The 12,634-nt window shown below is 57.6% G+C and overlaps 1 protein-coding gene across 1 annotated transcript; it reads left to right on the top strand.

The window, feature by feature from the left end:
* Positions 1 to 238: 238 nt before the first annotated feature.
* Positions 239 to 8,052, top strand: LOC139001234 (RAS guanyl-releasing protein 2-like; the record flags this gene model as incomplete). The annotated part of the gene is made up of 9 exons (XM_070402955.1): positions 239 to 520; positions 1,378 to 1,455; positions 1,733 to 1,855; positions 2,083 to 2,198; positions 5,860 to 6,001; positions 6,277 to 6,313; positions 6,634 to 6,810; positions 7,614 to 7,677; positions 7,838 to 8,052. Coding segments are annotated over 8 exons (1,014 nt in total), but the record flags the coding sequence as incomplete, so codon positions are not given.
* Between the last annotated feature and the right edge of the window lie 4,582 nt (positions 8,053 to 12,634).

Here is a 12,634-nt window from a genome sequence, read left to right as displayed (position 1 = left end):
GGCCTGGTGTACAGGTGTGGGACTTGGGAGTGGGCGTTCCCTTGAACTCATGACCTATTAACTCGGACCCTCAGGGGCGAAGGGAGCCAGTGCTGGGGGACAGGGAGGGGGGTTTTGCCTTTTCACCCATCCCTGACTCAGATCCTCAGCCTCTCCCACATTTCTAGGGCTGGGTGGGGGGTGATGTTGAGCCAGTGATGGGTGTATGTGTGTGTGACCTTCCGCCCTTTGCCCCCAGCTCTGGGAAGGTCTGACGGAACTGGTGACGGCCACCAGCAACTACGGCAACTACCGGCGGCGGCTGGCAGCCTGCGTGGGCTTCCGCTTCCCCATCCTGGGCGTGCACCTCAAGGACCTGGTGGCCCTGCAGCTGGCACTGCCTGACTGGCTGGACCCTGCCCGGACCCGACTTAATGGGGCCAAGATGAAGCAGCTGTTCAGCATCTTGGAGGAGCTGGCCATGGTGACCAGCCTCCAGCCACCAGTGCAGGCCAACCCTGACCTGCTGAGCCTGCTCACGGTGAGGGCAGGCGCCAGGCTGACAACCACGGCGGGCCCTGGGTTCCCACATGGCTGCAGGCCTGGCCGGGGGCCCTTGGTTTGGAGCAAGGGACTGAGATCCAGCCTGGGCTCTGGGCTTGGAGTGAATTCTGAGATGGGCTCCAGGCTCCAGGCAGGACTGTGGACTGAGGTCTGCTCTCAAGGTTGGCGTGAGGGTCCTGGGTTGAGTTACCAGCAGTTCTGGGCTTGACCTTGGACCCGGTTTTGAGATCTAGGGTGGGAGCTGGGTTCTAATCTAGGTCTGAGCCAGGTTCTAGGCATTGGGCTGGGGCTTAGGTTTTCGGTTTAGAGGGATTATTAGCTACTCCCAGGCTCTGGACTGGAGTCTGAGCTGGATTGGATTCTGAATGCTGGGCTGGGTTCTAGGTTTGGGGTGAATTTGAAGTCTTGGCTGGGTTCTGACCTGGATTCTTTTTTAAAAATTTTATTTTATTAACAGAGAGGGAAAGAGAGAGAGAGAGAGAGAGAGAGAGAGAGAGAGAGAGAAAGAAACATCAACACGAGAGAAGCATTTATCAGTTGCCTCCCATATGATGCGCCAACCCACTGAGCAACATGGCCAGGACCTGACCTGGCTTCTGGCTGAGGCCTTGACGGTGCACTTTGCTCGAGGTTTAGGGGGAGCTTGGCCTGTGGTCTGTGTGCTGGGCTGGCATGTGGCTGCTGGGGTGTGCTCTCAGCTGGCCTTGTCCTGAGCCTGTCTTCTGGCCTGGGCTCGGGCTGAGCTGCAGTCTCTGCTGGACCTGTGACCTGGGCTCCAGGCAGTGGGCTCCTGAGAGCAGCTGGGCCTGTGGCTGACACACCTGTGTGTTGCAGGTGTCGCTGGATCAGTATCAGACGGAGGACGAGCTCTACCAGCTGTCCCTGCAGCGGGAGCCGCGCTGCAAGTCCTCGGTGAGAAGGGGACTCTCCTTCTCCACTAGCTCCCCCTCCCCGCCCCCGCAGTCCAGGATGTGAGGGCCTTTATTTGGTGGGGAGTTGTCCCAGTGGGAGGGGTTAGGTGGGTGTGGGTGGTCCCAGGGCAGGCTCAAACTGAGGCTCAAACTTAGCAGCTGCTGCACCCCTCCTGCCTGTTGTGCAGGCTCCCTTACTCCTGGCTTCTCCTCTCCGCTCCCCTGGGCTCTGGGCTCCCCCACCTCTGGCTCTCGCTCAGGCCTGACCATTCCCACAGCCAACCAGCCCCACCAGCTGCACCCCGCCGCCCCAGGCCCCTGTGCTGGAGGAATGGACCTCAGCGGCCAAACCCAAGCTGGACCAGGCGCTGGTGGTGGAGCACATCGAGAAGATGGTGGAGGTGAGACCCTGCGGCAGGCTCTGAAGCCTTAGGACGCTGGTTTTGCCAAGTTCAAGGGCCAGCACTCGCTCTCCAGAAGGCATGGGCTATGGGAGAGGGAGGTGGGGTGGGGGGGAGAGGGACAGCTGCCCACATCTGGACACCCTTTCACACGGACTGAGAGCGCAGGCAGGATGAGCTGATGCTGCTTTTTTCTCCTGTCCTCTGCGTCCCTCTGTGTCCCCAAGTCTGTGTTCCGGAACTTTGACGTCGACGGGGATGGCCACATCTCTCAGGAAGAGTTCCAGATCATCCGTGGGAACTTCCCTTACCTCAGCGCCTTTGGGGACCTCGACCAGAACCAGTGAGGAGGGCTGGGGGCTGGGGAGGGGGAAGGCAAGCTCACTTCCCCTTGGGGTTCAGTTTCCTTCCGTGCACCGTCAGGCCATTGGACCAGACGCTCTTGGCAGAGAAAGCTACCCCTGTGGGAAGGAACTCTTACGTGGGGTCACAGGGCTCCTGAAAGCAGCCAGGCCTGTGGCTCACCCATCCCGACAGATGGGGGCTCCACCGGCATCTTACAAAGACGGTGGCCTGGGGACTGCTTCTCACCAATGCCGTTTCATTTGCCGGGGGGGCTCCCAGCTGGCACACAGTGTGGGCAAGTGGAGTCCCTGGGTAGCCTGTTTTAATGAATAGATAAGAAAGGCCTGTAATTAGCACCCACTTGCTTATCAACAATTCACAAGCTGACAATTTGGACAAACAGCTGGTTGTCTGAGGTAGGTTAAATGTGCCCCCTGCAATCATAATCATATCTGTTTTGCTGAACAGATAAAATTCCAATCAAAATTTACAGGTCAAGATATTTTTAAATGTTGATCCGTATTTAAAAACCTGTTTTTTTCCATAGTGCAACAATCCCTGGTTTAAAAAAATCAGGTGGTAAAATAGATTTGTAATAAACAAAGTGTGCAAAGTAAGAAGTGAAAAGTTGCCTTCCTCCTTTCCTAGCTGAAGAGGTTATTATCATAACTTCCTAGTGAGCCCCTTGGCGGGGTTCCTGGTTTGGCAATACGCGTCTCCTTCCAGTCTTTTTTTCTTTTCTTTCATGCATGTGCAAATTGACAGATTTTGTTTGCCTGTGTTTGTGTCACGGACAAACAGAATTATAGCATAAATCCAGCTCTGCTCATAGTGTTTGTTGGAACTGTTTTGTTTCTCCACCCAGAGTTGAGACAGAGTTCCATGTTATCTCCCTGGGGGGGGTAGGGGGGAAGTTCAGGTCACACTTTCAGTGGAATGCAGCCCTCAGAGACCTTTGAGGCCCAGCTTCAAGCTGGAGTCTCAGCCTTAGCTCCCCACCACCTGCCAGCCCCTGGCCTTGGGCCTCCCCTGGTTGGGTATCAAAACCCAGCACCTGGCCCTGGCTGGTTGCCAGCTAGATCCCCAGTAGGGGGTGTGCAGGAGGCAGCTGATTGATGTTTCTCTCCCTCTCCCTTCCTCTCTCTCTCAAATCAATACAAATATATTTAAACATACACACACACACACACACCACCACCACCACCACCACCACCAACAGCACAATAGCACAACAGCAGCAACAGCAGCAACAGCAGCAACAGCAATCACAATAAAACCAGCAACCCAGTGTCAGGTCCCAACTCACTGCCTCAGCTTGACGCTCCCTCTTTGGTTCTGGAACTTGGGGGTTTCCATTATTTTTCTTTCAAACTCACTATGCATTTAAAGCTATTTTTTTATATTTCACCAGCACCTAGATCAGCGCTTCTCAACCTGTGGGTCGCGACCCCTTTGGCGGTCGAACGACCCTTTCACAGGGGTCACCTAAGACCATCCTGCATATCAGATATTTACATGACGATTCATAACAGTAGCAATATGACAGTTATGAAATAGCAACGAAAATAATTTTATGGTTGGCTCCCAACATGGGAAACTGTATTTAGAGGGCCAGAAGGTTGAGGACCACTGACCTAGATGTTTGTAGCAGTAAGGTTTTCAGGTGTTTTTTTAGTCACTACCTTGGCAGAACCGCATGCCATGCTTTTTTTGCTTTAGTTTTCCACTTAAACCTTTATCGTGGACATGTCTTCATGCCGATTCATGCGGGACCACGTCATTCTTTAGAGCAGCGTCAGAGTAATCCCTTACCTCGCCATCCTTCCGCGGATGGATGTGTAGGTTGTGCCCAGTGTCCGCTACTAATATAGGCCGGGCTGCTGTGGACATCTTCTCGGCCAGGCAATCAGGCCACTGTTTCTGTAGGAGAAATTCCTAGAAGTGGGATAACTGAATCAAAAGATACGCACATTCTAAATTAGGAGAGAGACTGCCAAAGTGACCTCAGGCAGGGTGGTGCCAGCTTTCGCCCTCGGCAGCAGCGAACGGGTGCCCATTTCCCAGCTTCCCTGCCAGCAGCGGAATCTATAATAAGCTTTACAGTTTTGCCAGTTTAATTGGCAAAGGGTGTCTTGGTTAAATCCGTGTCTCTACAATACTAGTGGGGGTAGGATGTCTTTTCATATGTTTATTGGCCACTTATATTTCTTCTGCTAATTGCCTGTTCATAGTCTTTGTCCATGATTCCACTGGGTTTGTTGGTCTTTTTCCTCATTGATTTTTAGAATCTCTGTTAATGGATATTAACCCTTTGCTGTTGAATGTGTTTGCAAATATTTTCCTCCAGTCTGTCATTTGTGTTGTCTTTTCCCGTATAAAAATTTTTAAAAATTTTGTGTGTTCAGTATGTCCGTCTTTTTCTTTGTAGCTTCCTAGATTTGTGTTGTGTGTAGAAAGGCCCTCACCCCCTCAAGATTACAAAATGATTCTCTTAAACCTTTTCAGGTTCTTTGATAATTTTTATTATTTTACATTAGCGCTCTCAGTTCAGTGGGAATTTTGTTTCCATGCACAGTATGAGGCAGGAATCCAGGCGTCTGTTTTTCCCTAACCGGCCAGTTGTTCCACTGCCCCTGAACTTGAAGGACCACCCGGACCCCACCATGGAGCCCAGATCCCATGGGTGGAGGTTTGCAGCAAGGATCAGCCATCAGCAGACACAGCTCCGGGTAGCCCGGGGCCCAGTGACTACCCAGACACTGTCCTAAATGCTTCATGTGCGCTATCTCAATCCTCACCCCCCCTCCTGCCCCCAGAGGTGCAGGGACGATCATTATCCTCATTTAGAGAAGAGGAAACTGAGGCACAGAGGCACAGAGGTCGCATAGCCAGGAAGTAGTGCAGCCAGATGGGAGTGGAGGTCTGTGGATCTGCAGAGCGCATCTCACTCTTTCCTAATCGCTGAGAAAGGGGTTCTGCGGGCAGCCCTGGAGAAGGGGGAGCACTGGCCACAGGGGTCTTTCCCGCAGGGTTATGGGCGCTCCTGGCCCCAGAACTCCCCAGAGACCTCTTTTTAAAAAAAAAACACATTTTATTGATTTTTTACAGAGAGGAAGGGAGAGGGATAGAGAGAAACATTGATGAGCGAGAAACATTAATCAACTGCCTCCTGCACGCCCCCTACTGGGGATGTGCCCGCAGCCAAGGTACATGCCCTTGACTGGAATCGAACCTCGGACCCTTGAGTTCACAGGCCGATGCTCTATCCACTGAGCCAAACCTGTTAGGGCCCCGGAGACCTGTTTAATCCGCGGGGCTCTGAGCTGGTGCTTGTCAGAGCTCAGGCTGGGAAGCAGGGGCTGATGACTGGGGAGCGAGCACAGCCCTCGGCGTTTGCACACCGGCTCTGTGAAGTGGGCAGGGCAGGACGACAATCCCCGTTTTCTGGGGGGGAGTCCCAGAAGTGACAGGCCCGAGACCACACAGCTGGTTAGTAGCAGCCGCTACAACTGCCTGACGCCAGCCCAGTGTTCTTTCTCTTCCCTGCACCAGGGCTCCAAACCAGGAGTTTGGTGAGGACCTGGTGTTTGGGAGGAGTTTTCCCAGTGGGTGGGTGGTCTGGGGCGGGCTCCAACGGAGGTGCTCCCCTCCCCCGACAGGGATGGCTGCATCAGCCGCGAGGAGATGATCTCCTACTTCCTCCGCTCCAGCTCCGTGCTGGGCGGCCGCATGGGCTTCGTGCACAACTTCCAAGAGAGCAACTCCTTGCGCCCCGTTGCCTGCCGCCACTGCAAGGCCCTGGTGAGCCCCCGCCCAAGCCACACCCGCCAGCCCCGCCATCACCCACCCACGCCCCGCCCTGTTCTCCCTTCTGGCCCCGCCCCTGCCAGAGCCCTCTCAGCTCCCAGCCCGGGCCAGCCAGCCTCCTTCATGTCCCCTGCCTCTCCTCTTGCTATTCTGCATCTAACCCCTAAAGGCCCAGGGAGGGTCAGGCCCAGGCCCTGCCCTTGAGAAGGAAGAAGTAGAGTCGTCACCAAATACTTCCCCCCCAGCACGGCCCTTCTCCTCTGTTTCAGATCCTGGGCATCTACAAGCAGGGCCTCAAATGCCGAGGTGAGATGGCATGGCGGGGCTACTGGGCTGATTTTTGGGGGAAGAGTTGCTCTCTGTGTGGGGACTCTTATTTTGGTGGGGCAACGGCAACGGAGTGAAGTCCCTTGGAGCCAGGGAGGTGATGATTATATGTGAAGGGTTTTTAGGGAGGGCAGAGAATGGCAAGTAGGGTCAGGAGAGCGCGTTGGAAGGAGACTTTTGTTTTGGTGGGGCAGCTGCTCAGGAGCAAAGGAACCTGGGGAGAGGTGCAGGCCTAGAGAATGGGAGGGAGGGTGTTCTGACCAATGGCCCCGGCTGGGCTCCCCATCTGCCTCCCCCAGCCTGTGGTGTGAACTGCCACAAGCAGTGCAAGGATCGCCTGTCGGTGGAGTGCCGGCGCCGGGCCCAGAGCATGAGTCTGGAGGGGTGTGCATCCTCCCCCTCACCCACACCCACCCACCATCGCACCTTCAGCTTCTCCCTGCCCCGCCCGGGCCGGCGCGGCTCCCGGCCTCCAGGTAAGACGCGGTCTCGGGCCCAAGATGGAAACCATTTCAGAGTTGGTATAATTCTCTTATTTTGGCAGGGTGATGGAGAGGGTTGGACTGGTAAGGGTGCCAGAAGGGAGCCAAGGAACCCTTGACCCTCTGAGGCTGAGGAGGAGAGAGACTTTAATATATAAAGAAGAGTAAAAATGAAAGAGGCTTCAAGATTCTAGTCACACTCTTATTTTGTTAGGGGGATTGACAATGGGTTGGAGAGGGAGTTATGTGAGCCATTTACCTGCATTTTCTTGTTTGGCTGCTCGGGACGCATTTTGAGAATTCGAAGCCCCTTACCCCGAAAATCACCTGCAGCTCTCTGGGGCGGGGGGGGGAGGGGGGGGCCTCTGGTGGCTTTAGGTCAGTTTGCTGCATGATAATTCCTCAAATGATTATTTTGCCGAGAGCAGTCTGAACAACTGTGTTAAACTGGGGTCTAAGGCCGTTGACCACCACCTTTCAGATCGGCATAAGTCCTCAAACATAGAAAAGATAAAACCATTTGCACAGAACCCTCCAGAAGTGCTGGTGTCTAGAATGTGCAACACACAAAATTGGCATTTAAGCAAACTGCACTGACAGATCTGCGGCTGCGAAAAAGTTCGGCGAAGTGAAAACTTAGAAGAGCCTCAAAAATTGGGCCGTTTGGTCATTCAGTGAATTGGTTTTTGGTGGATGGGTCTGCTTCCGGGATGGGCTGGGTGCCTCCTGTGAGTGGGGGAAGGGCTGCTGCAGGCACTGGGACCCAGGAGTAGACCCCACCCCCCACCTCCCTGCAGAGATCCGAGAAGAGGAGGTGCAGACGGTGGAGGACGGAGTGTTTGACATCCACTTGTAATGATGGTGAGTCCTCCCACAGCTTTGGCCAGAGCCTCCACACTGGGGGCTGGGGGTGGGGGGGTGGGGTCAGGAAAAGGGCGCTCTGTCCAAATGGCCTGGGCCAGGGGGACCCCTACTTTTGGGGGAAGGCTCTTCCTCACCACTCCTGTTTTTCTCTTCCCAGCTGTGACTGGATCCAGCACTCATGTCTGCCTTGGAGCAAAGACCTGGAGCAGAGCAGGGGGCCGGGTGCTGGGGCAGCAGGCTGGGGCTGGGGGGTGGGGCATGGGGGTGGCATGTGGCTGAGGGCAGGGCCAGGGCTGGTGTCCCTAAGGTTGTACAGACTCTTGTGAATATTTGTATTTTCCAGGAATAAAAAGGCCCGTGTCATGAACCTACCATCAGAGCCAGGACTCCTGGAGGGGGGCGGGACTAGAATGTGGGAGTAGTCACTCTGGAGTCACAGAATCTTGGGAGATCTGAGGTCTCTGTGTCTGGAATCTTGGGGGGACTAGAATCCTGGGGGGTAGAACCTTAGGACCCAGAAAACCTTGGAACGTAAGCATCTTGGAGAGGCTCTGAAATCTCGAGGAGTCCAGAATCTCGGGAGCCTAAAACTAGAAACTAGCGCTTCTTTGCACCCAGACTTGCTGGGCCAGTGGTTTGGGGTGACCATAGCCTTCAGCACACAGTCCAAATTCCCTTGCTTGACAGGTGGCCTTTCAGCTCCTGTTTGAATTCTTCCAGCCATGGGGAGCTCATTGCAGAGAATCCTGGGAGGGGAAGGGCTGCCCTGAGTGCCAGCTGAGGGGGAGGGGGGGGCTGGGCAGCTTTCCTGCCTGCGGGAAGGGGGGCTGCACTTGGGCTTGCAGCCTGCAGGCCTGGTGCTGCTGCCAGCCGGAAGGACAGTGACTTCCAGAGGAAATGCATATTGATCCTGCTCTCAGCCGCCTGTGGCCTCTCCCAACCCAGCTCCTCCCTCCTGAGGTTGCAGCACAGAGGTTTTGGGGGGTCAGTGCTACCCAAGGAAGGCCAAGGCCGGTTCTAAGGCTGGTCTAGGTCAGGAGGGTGAACGGGGGTCTTCTAAAGGGTTTGAAACTGGGCCAGGCTGCCCCTGGGGTCAGGGTTGTCCAGACAGCAGCCCTGGGAGTGGGAGCTACTTCCCAACCCCCCCAAGCTGGGTGTGCCCTACAGCGGCTGTGGGGAGTCCTGGGGGTGGAGGCCTAAGCACCTGACTCCCACCTGCAAAGCTCAATATCTGTGGACCTGGCGGTGGCCTCAGCCCCCTCCCCAGGGTTCCCTGACCCCATGCCCATCTTCCCCTTTGAGACCCACTCCCCCTGGCCTACTCCTCAGTGGGGTCTCCTTCTCCCACCCTGTTACTTTTCAGGCCCATGTGGGCCCCCAAGCCTTGTCCTCCATTGGGTCCCCCGCTCTGTCCCTCCTTCCATCCTCAGCCCCCTCCCGCCCTTCCCCCTCTGAGGCTGTAATATCCGTTTCACGATTTGGGGGCTGAGTTGCTATAACAACAGACGGTGATTGTGTTGTGAAGAGCAGCTCTCTCCAGAGCTGCCCGCCTCCCGCGCTGCCTCCATCCCTGCAGCCTGTGGCCTCCCCTCCCCACCGCCCCCAGCCCCAGCCTGGCCTCTTCCCAGTGTGTGTGTGCATAAATGTGCCCAGGGTCGACCCGCCCGGGAATGGGAATGTGCCGTGGGACTGTCTGTTCATGGTTGTATGTGTGAATCGGGTGTATGCGCTTCACATTGCATGTGTGCATGTGTGCATGTGTGTGCACAGACACGCACGCTGCGTTTGCTGCATTTCCCCTTCACCTTGTGTCCCCACTGGACTTCGCACCAGAGAAGGGCCGCATTGGGTGGGGGCCAATTGGGGAGGGTGTCTTGAGGTGGTGGGTCCCAACTGCATTAGGTAGTCTGAACCGTGGGCCTTGGGAGAGACAGCCTTGTAGCTGGGGGGAGGGGCAGGGAGGTGCAGCAGCTGTCAGGTGACCTTTTCTGCCCTTGACAGGCAAAGGTGGCCCAGGGAGCTGGGGAGGGGGACAGGAGACAGATGCTCACTCTTATGTTCTTTCCTGGCCCTGTCCTCCTGACACCCCTTCCCACACCATCTCTAAGAGTCTGAGCGGCATTCTGTGAATCACTGCACCTGTCTGTCTGTCCATGTATGCCACGGTGCCTGCCTGGATGAATCTGCGCGCGGGCGCGCGTGTGTGTGTGTGTGTGTGTGTGTGTGTGTGTCACGCGCAGTGCAGGAGGAGGAGGGAGTCAGGGGGATGGGTGGGGCAGTGGGCTGTGGGGTCAGGCATTTCACATCCACAGGCCCTGACTCAGCACTTCCCGTTCTCTGGCTCCTTTAGTGGCCTTGGTGGGGCCAGCCTGAGGGTCTCTCCAAGGTCAGAATGGGCCCTGGGTCTGGGATCTGGCTCAGGGATCTCTTGTCCTGACCCCTAGGAAACACCCCCTGCAGCCTGGGTTACCCCCCTGTTACCCCATTACAGGCTGGGGAGGAGACCTCTGATGGGTGGGTGTCCCCACTCATCTACTCAATAATAGACTCCTCTGTGCCAAGTACCTCAGGGGGAGGATGACCCATGGCAGGCCCTCTGTGTGCACCTGTTCCCTGGGCCATGTACATGCCTGAGTGTGTAGGCACCGGTGTGCACACGTTTGTGTGTGTTCTTCAGCAGCATGTGCGTCCTGTGGGTGTCCTACCCTGTGGGGCATTTCTGCAGCTGTCCCTTGTGCTGCTTGGGAGTGGCTGTGTGCACATGGGTAGGTGTGCATGGCTGTGCGTGTGCGCTGCATGCCCATGCATGCATTCGTGGTTGAATGTGAGTGTTTTTTCCATGTTCCTCTGGGTAAGGAAGCACCAACTACCACTGGCTGTGCAGATCACAGACCCTGCAACAGAAATCAGGATCCTGGAGTGAGCTGGCAGAATGGTCTGGTACACGCGCATGTGTGTGTGCACACACACACACTGCTTCATTCAAAAACCCACTGTCCAACTTTGTGGTACACAAAAGGTGCTAGGTCCCCCTTTCATTGGCTGAGTGAGCGAAGGGGTGTCCCATTCCTCCCATACTAACACACACACACTAACACACACACACTAACACACACACACTAACACACACATGCATAGTGATGCGATGCCCTCACAGGGGAGAACTTCATCCCAGCACCACACTCACTCTGAGGCCATGGTTGGGAGAAGAGAAAAGGGGGCCCCCGGCTGTCAGTTTCCCTGCAGGGCAATGTGCAGTCGCGTCCCTGCCCTTAAACCCACTCTTACCCGAGTCCAGCGTGGCAGGCAGGACTGGGGATCAGGCTTCAAACTCTGGGATTCCCATGAGGCAGGGCCGGGAAACCCCAAGCCCCTAGGTCTACCCCGCCCCCTCTCGGCCTTTCCCACTCTCACCGCCTCTGTCCTTATCCCAGCAAAGACACCGCCTCCTCAGATCCAGGGCAGCCTGGGCGCCCTCGGCGGTGGGAGGTGGAGGCCAGGCAAGAGGCTGCAAACGCCCCCGGCAGCCGCAGGCAGGGTCCCCCTTCCCTAGGCTCCTCGTTGGTACGGGCCCGCCCCTGGGCATAGCCAGCAGAGGGCGCCGCGGCCCGGGTCCCACACCGGTTGCGCTCGCCTGGTGCCCCAAGTGGGGGCCCGGGTCCCACACCGGTTCGGCTCGTCCCGCCCCTGGGCGCTGCCCCATGGGCCCGCCGGCCGGGAATGCGGGACCCGAGGACCCAACCCACTGGGCGGGAGGGTAGGGCACCTGGGATTCCAGAAAAGGCATTGGGGCTGGGTTGAGCGTCTGCCAGTTGCGGGACCGGGCTCCAGGGCTCCAGAGCGCGAGCGGCAGGTACGAAAGAGCTCGGATGCCCCGGGGCCGGGATGCCTGGGTCCTGCGCGCGGGAGGGGAGTGGGCCTGTGGAGCCGCCGGACTGGCGGCTTCTGCGCCTTTGCATTGGCTGCGCCGCTCGTCCATTAGCCACGCCTGGTCCAATGCGCGCGCCCGGGGGGCGGGCCCTGGTGCTGATGCTGCCGTCAGTCGGTGTTGCAGGGATGCGGCGGCGGGAGCAGCCGCCCTGACTCGCGGAGCATCCTCCTCCGAGCGGCACCGCGGCGGGGCGGGCGGGGACGCGGCGGGGAGCGAGAGGCTCGAGGCAGCCGACGCCGCTGGCCCCGGTTGTGTCACCCGCCAGAGACGGGGCGGCTCCGGGGTTCTGATCCCCACCCTTCAGTTCCTGGAGCCCCCAGACCAGGTACGGGGGGCAAAGGAGGGGGGGTGCTGCGGCGGAGATGGGCGGGGGGCTGGAGCCGATCCGCGGAGGGAAGCGATCGGAGGGGCGGGAGAGGCTGGAAGGATAGATAGATCGGGGGGCGGGGGCGCTGCCGCTGCGAGGCTGGCTGGGTGACAGAGGAGGCTAGGCGGCTGGGGGCTGGGGGTCGGATCCTCCCTGTGGAAGGGGCACTGGCCCTGAGCTAGGGTGAACAGAGGTGGGGGAGGAATGGGGCGAGGAGGCAGGGCTGTGAGGGAGGCTCTGAAGAGGGGGGTCCCCAGTCTGTGCTAGCCCCAAGGTCTGGAAGCCGCTCGGCCAGAGGGGCTGGGGAGCTGTTGTGCTCGGAAGGGTCTGCAGGGGAGAAACCAGCCAGGAGCTGGGCTTCGTGGGAGGAGGCCAGGGGGCTGGAGAGGGGAAAGAGAGTAGTGAGAGGCAAGGAACTGGGGCCAGGCCAAGGGCTTCCTACTGAGGGGCGCCCCTGAGGACCAGGCTTTACTGGGGGATGGGAGCCAAGGAGAGGTTATTGGGAGGGAGCAGAGGGGAAGGTGCCGAGGTGTTGAGGCAGAGATGGGTCTGTGCTGGTGGAGAGCGGGGAGACATGGGGGCCTGAAGAAGAGGAGGGGAAGCTTGGGGGGGGGGGGATGGGGCGATGAGAGGAGACTGGGAGATCCGTAGGAGGG

This window comes from Myotis yumanensis, unplaced genomic scaffold (genome assembly GCF_028538775.1).
Source record: "Myotis yumanensis isolate MYYU_CA2020_CCGP unplaced genomic scaffold, mMyoYum1.0.hap1 SCAF_209, whole genome shotgun sequence".
In the NCBI taxonomy this organism is placed as follows: Eukaryota; Metazoa; Chordata; class Mammalia; order Chiroptera; family Vespertilionidae; genus Myotis; species Myotis yumanensis.
This window is presented reverse-complemented; position numbering and strand designations above follow the sequence as displayed.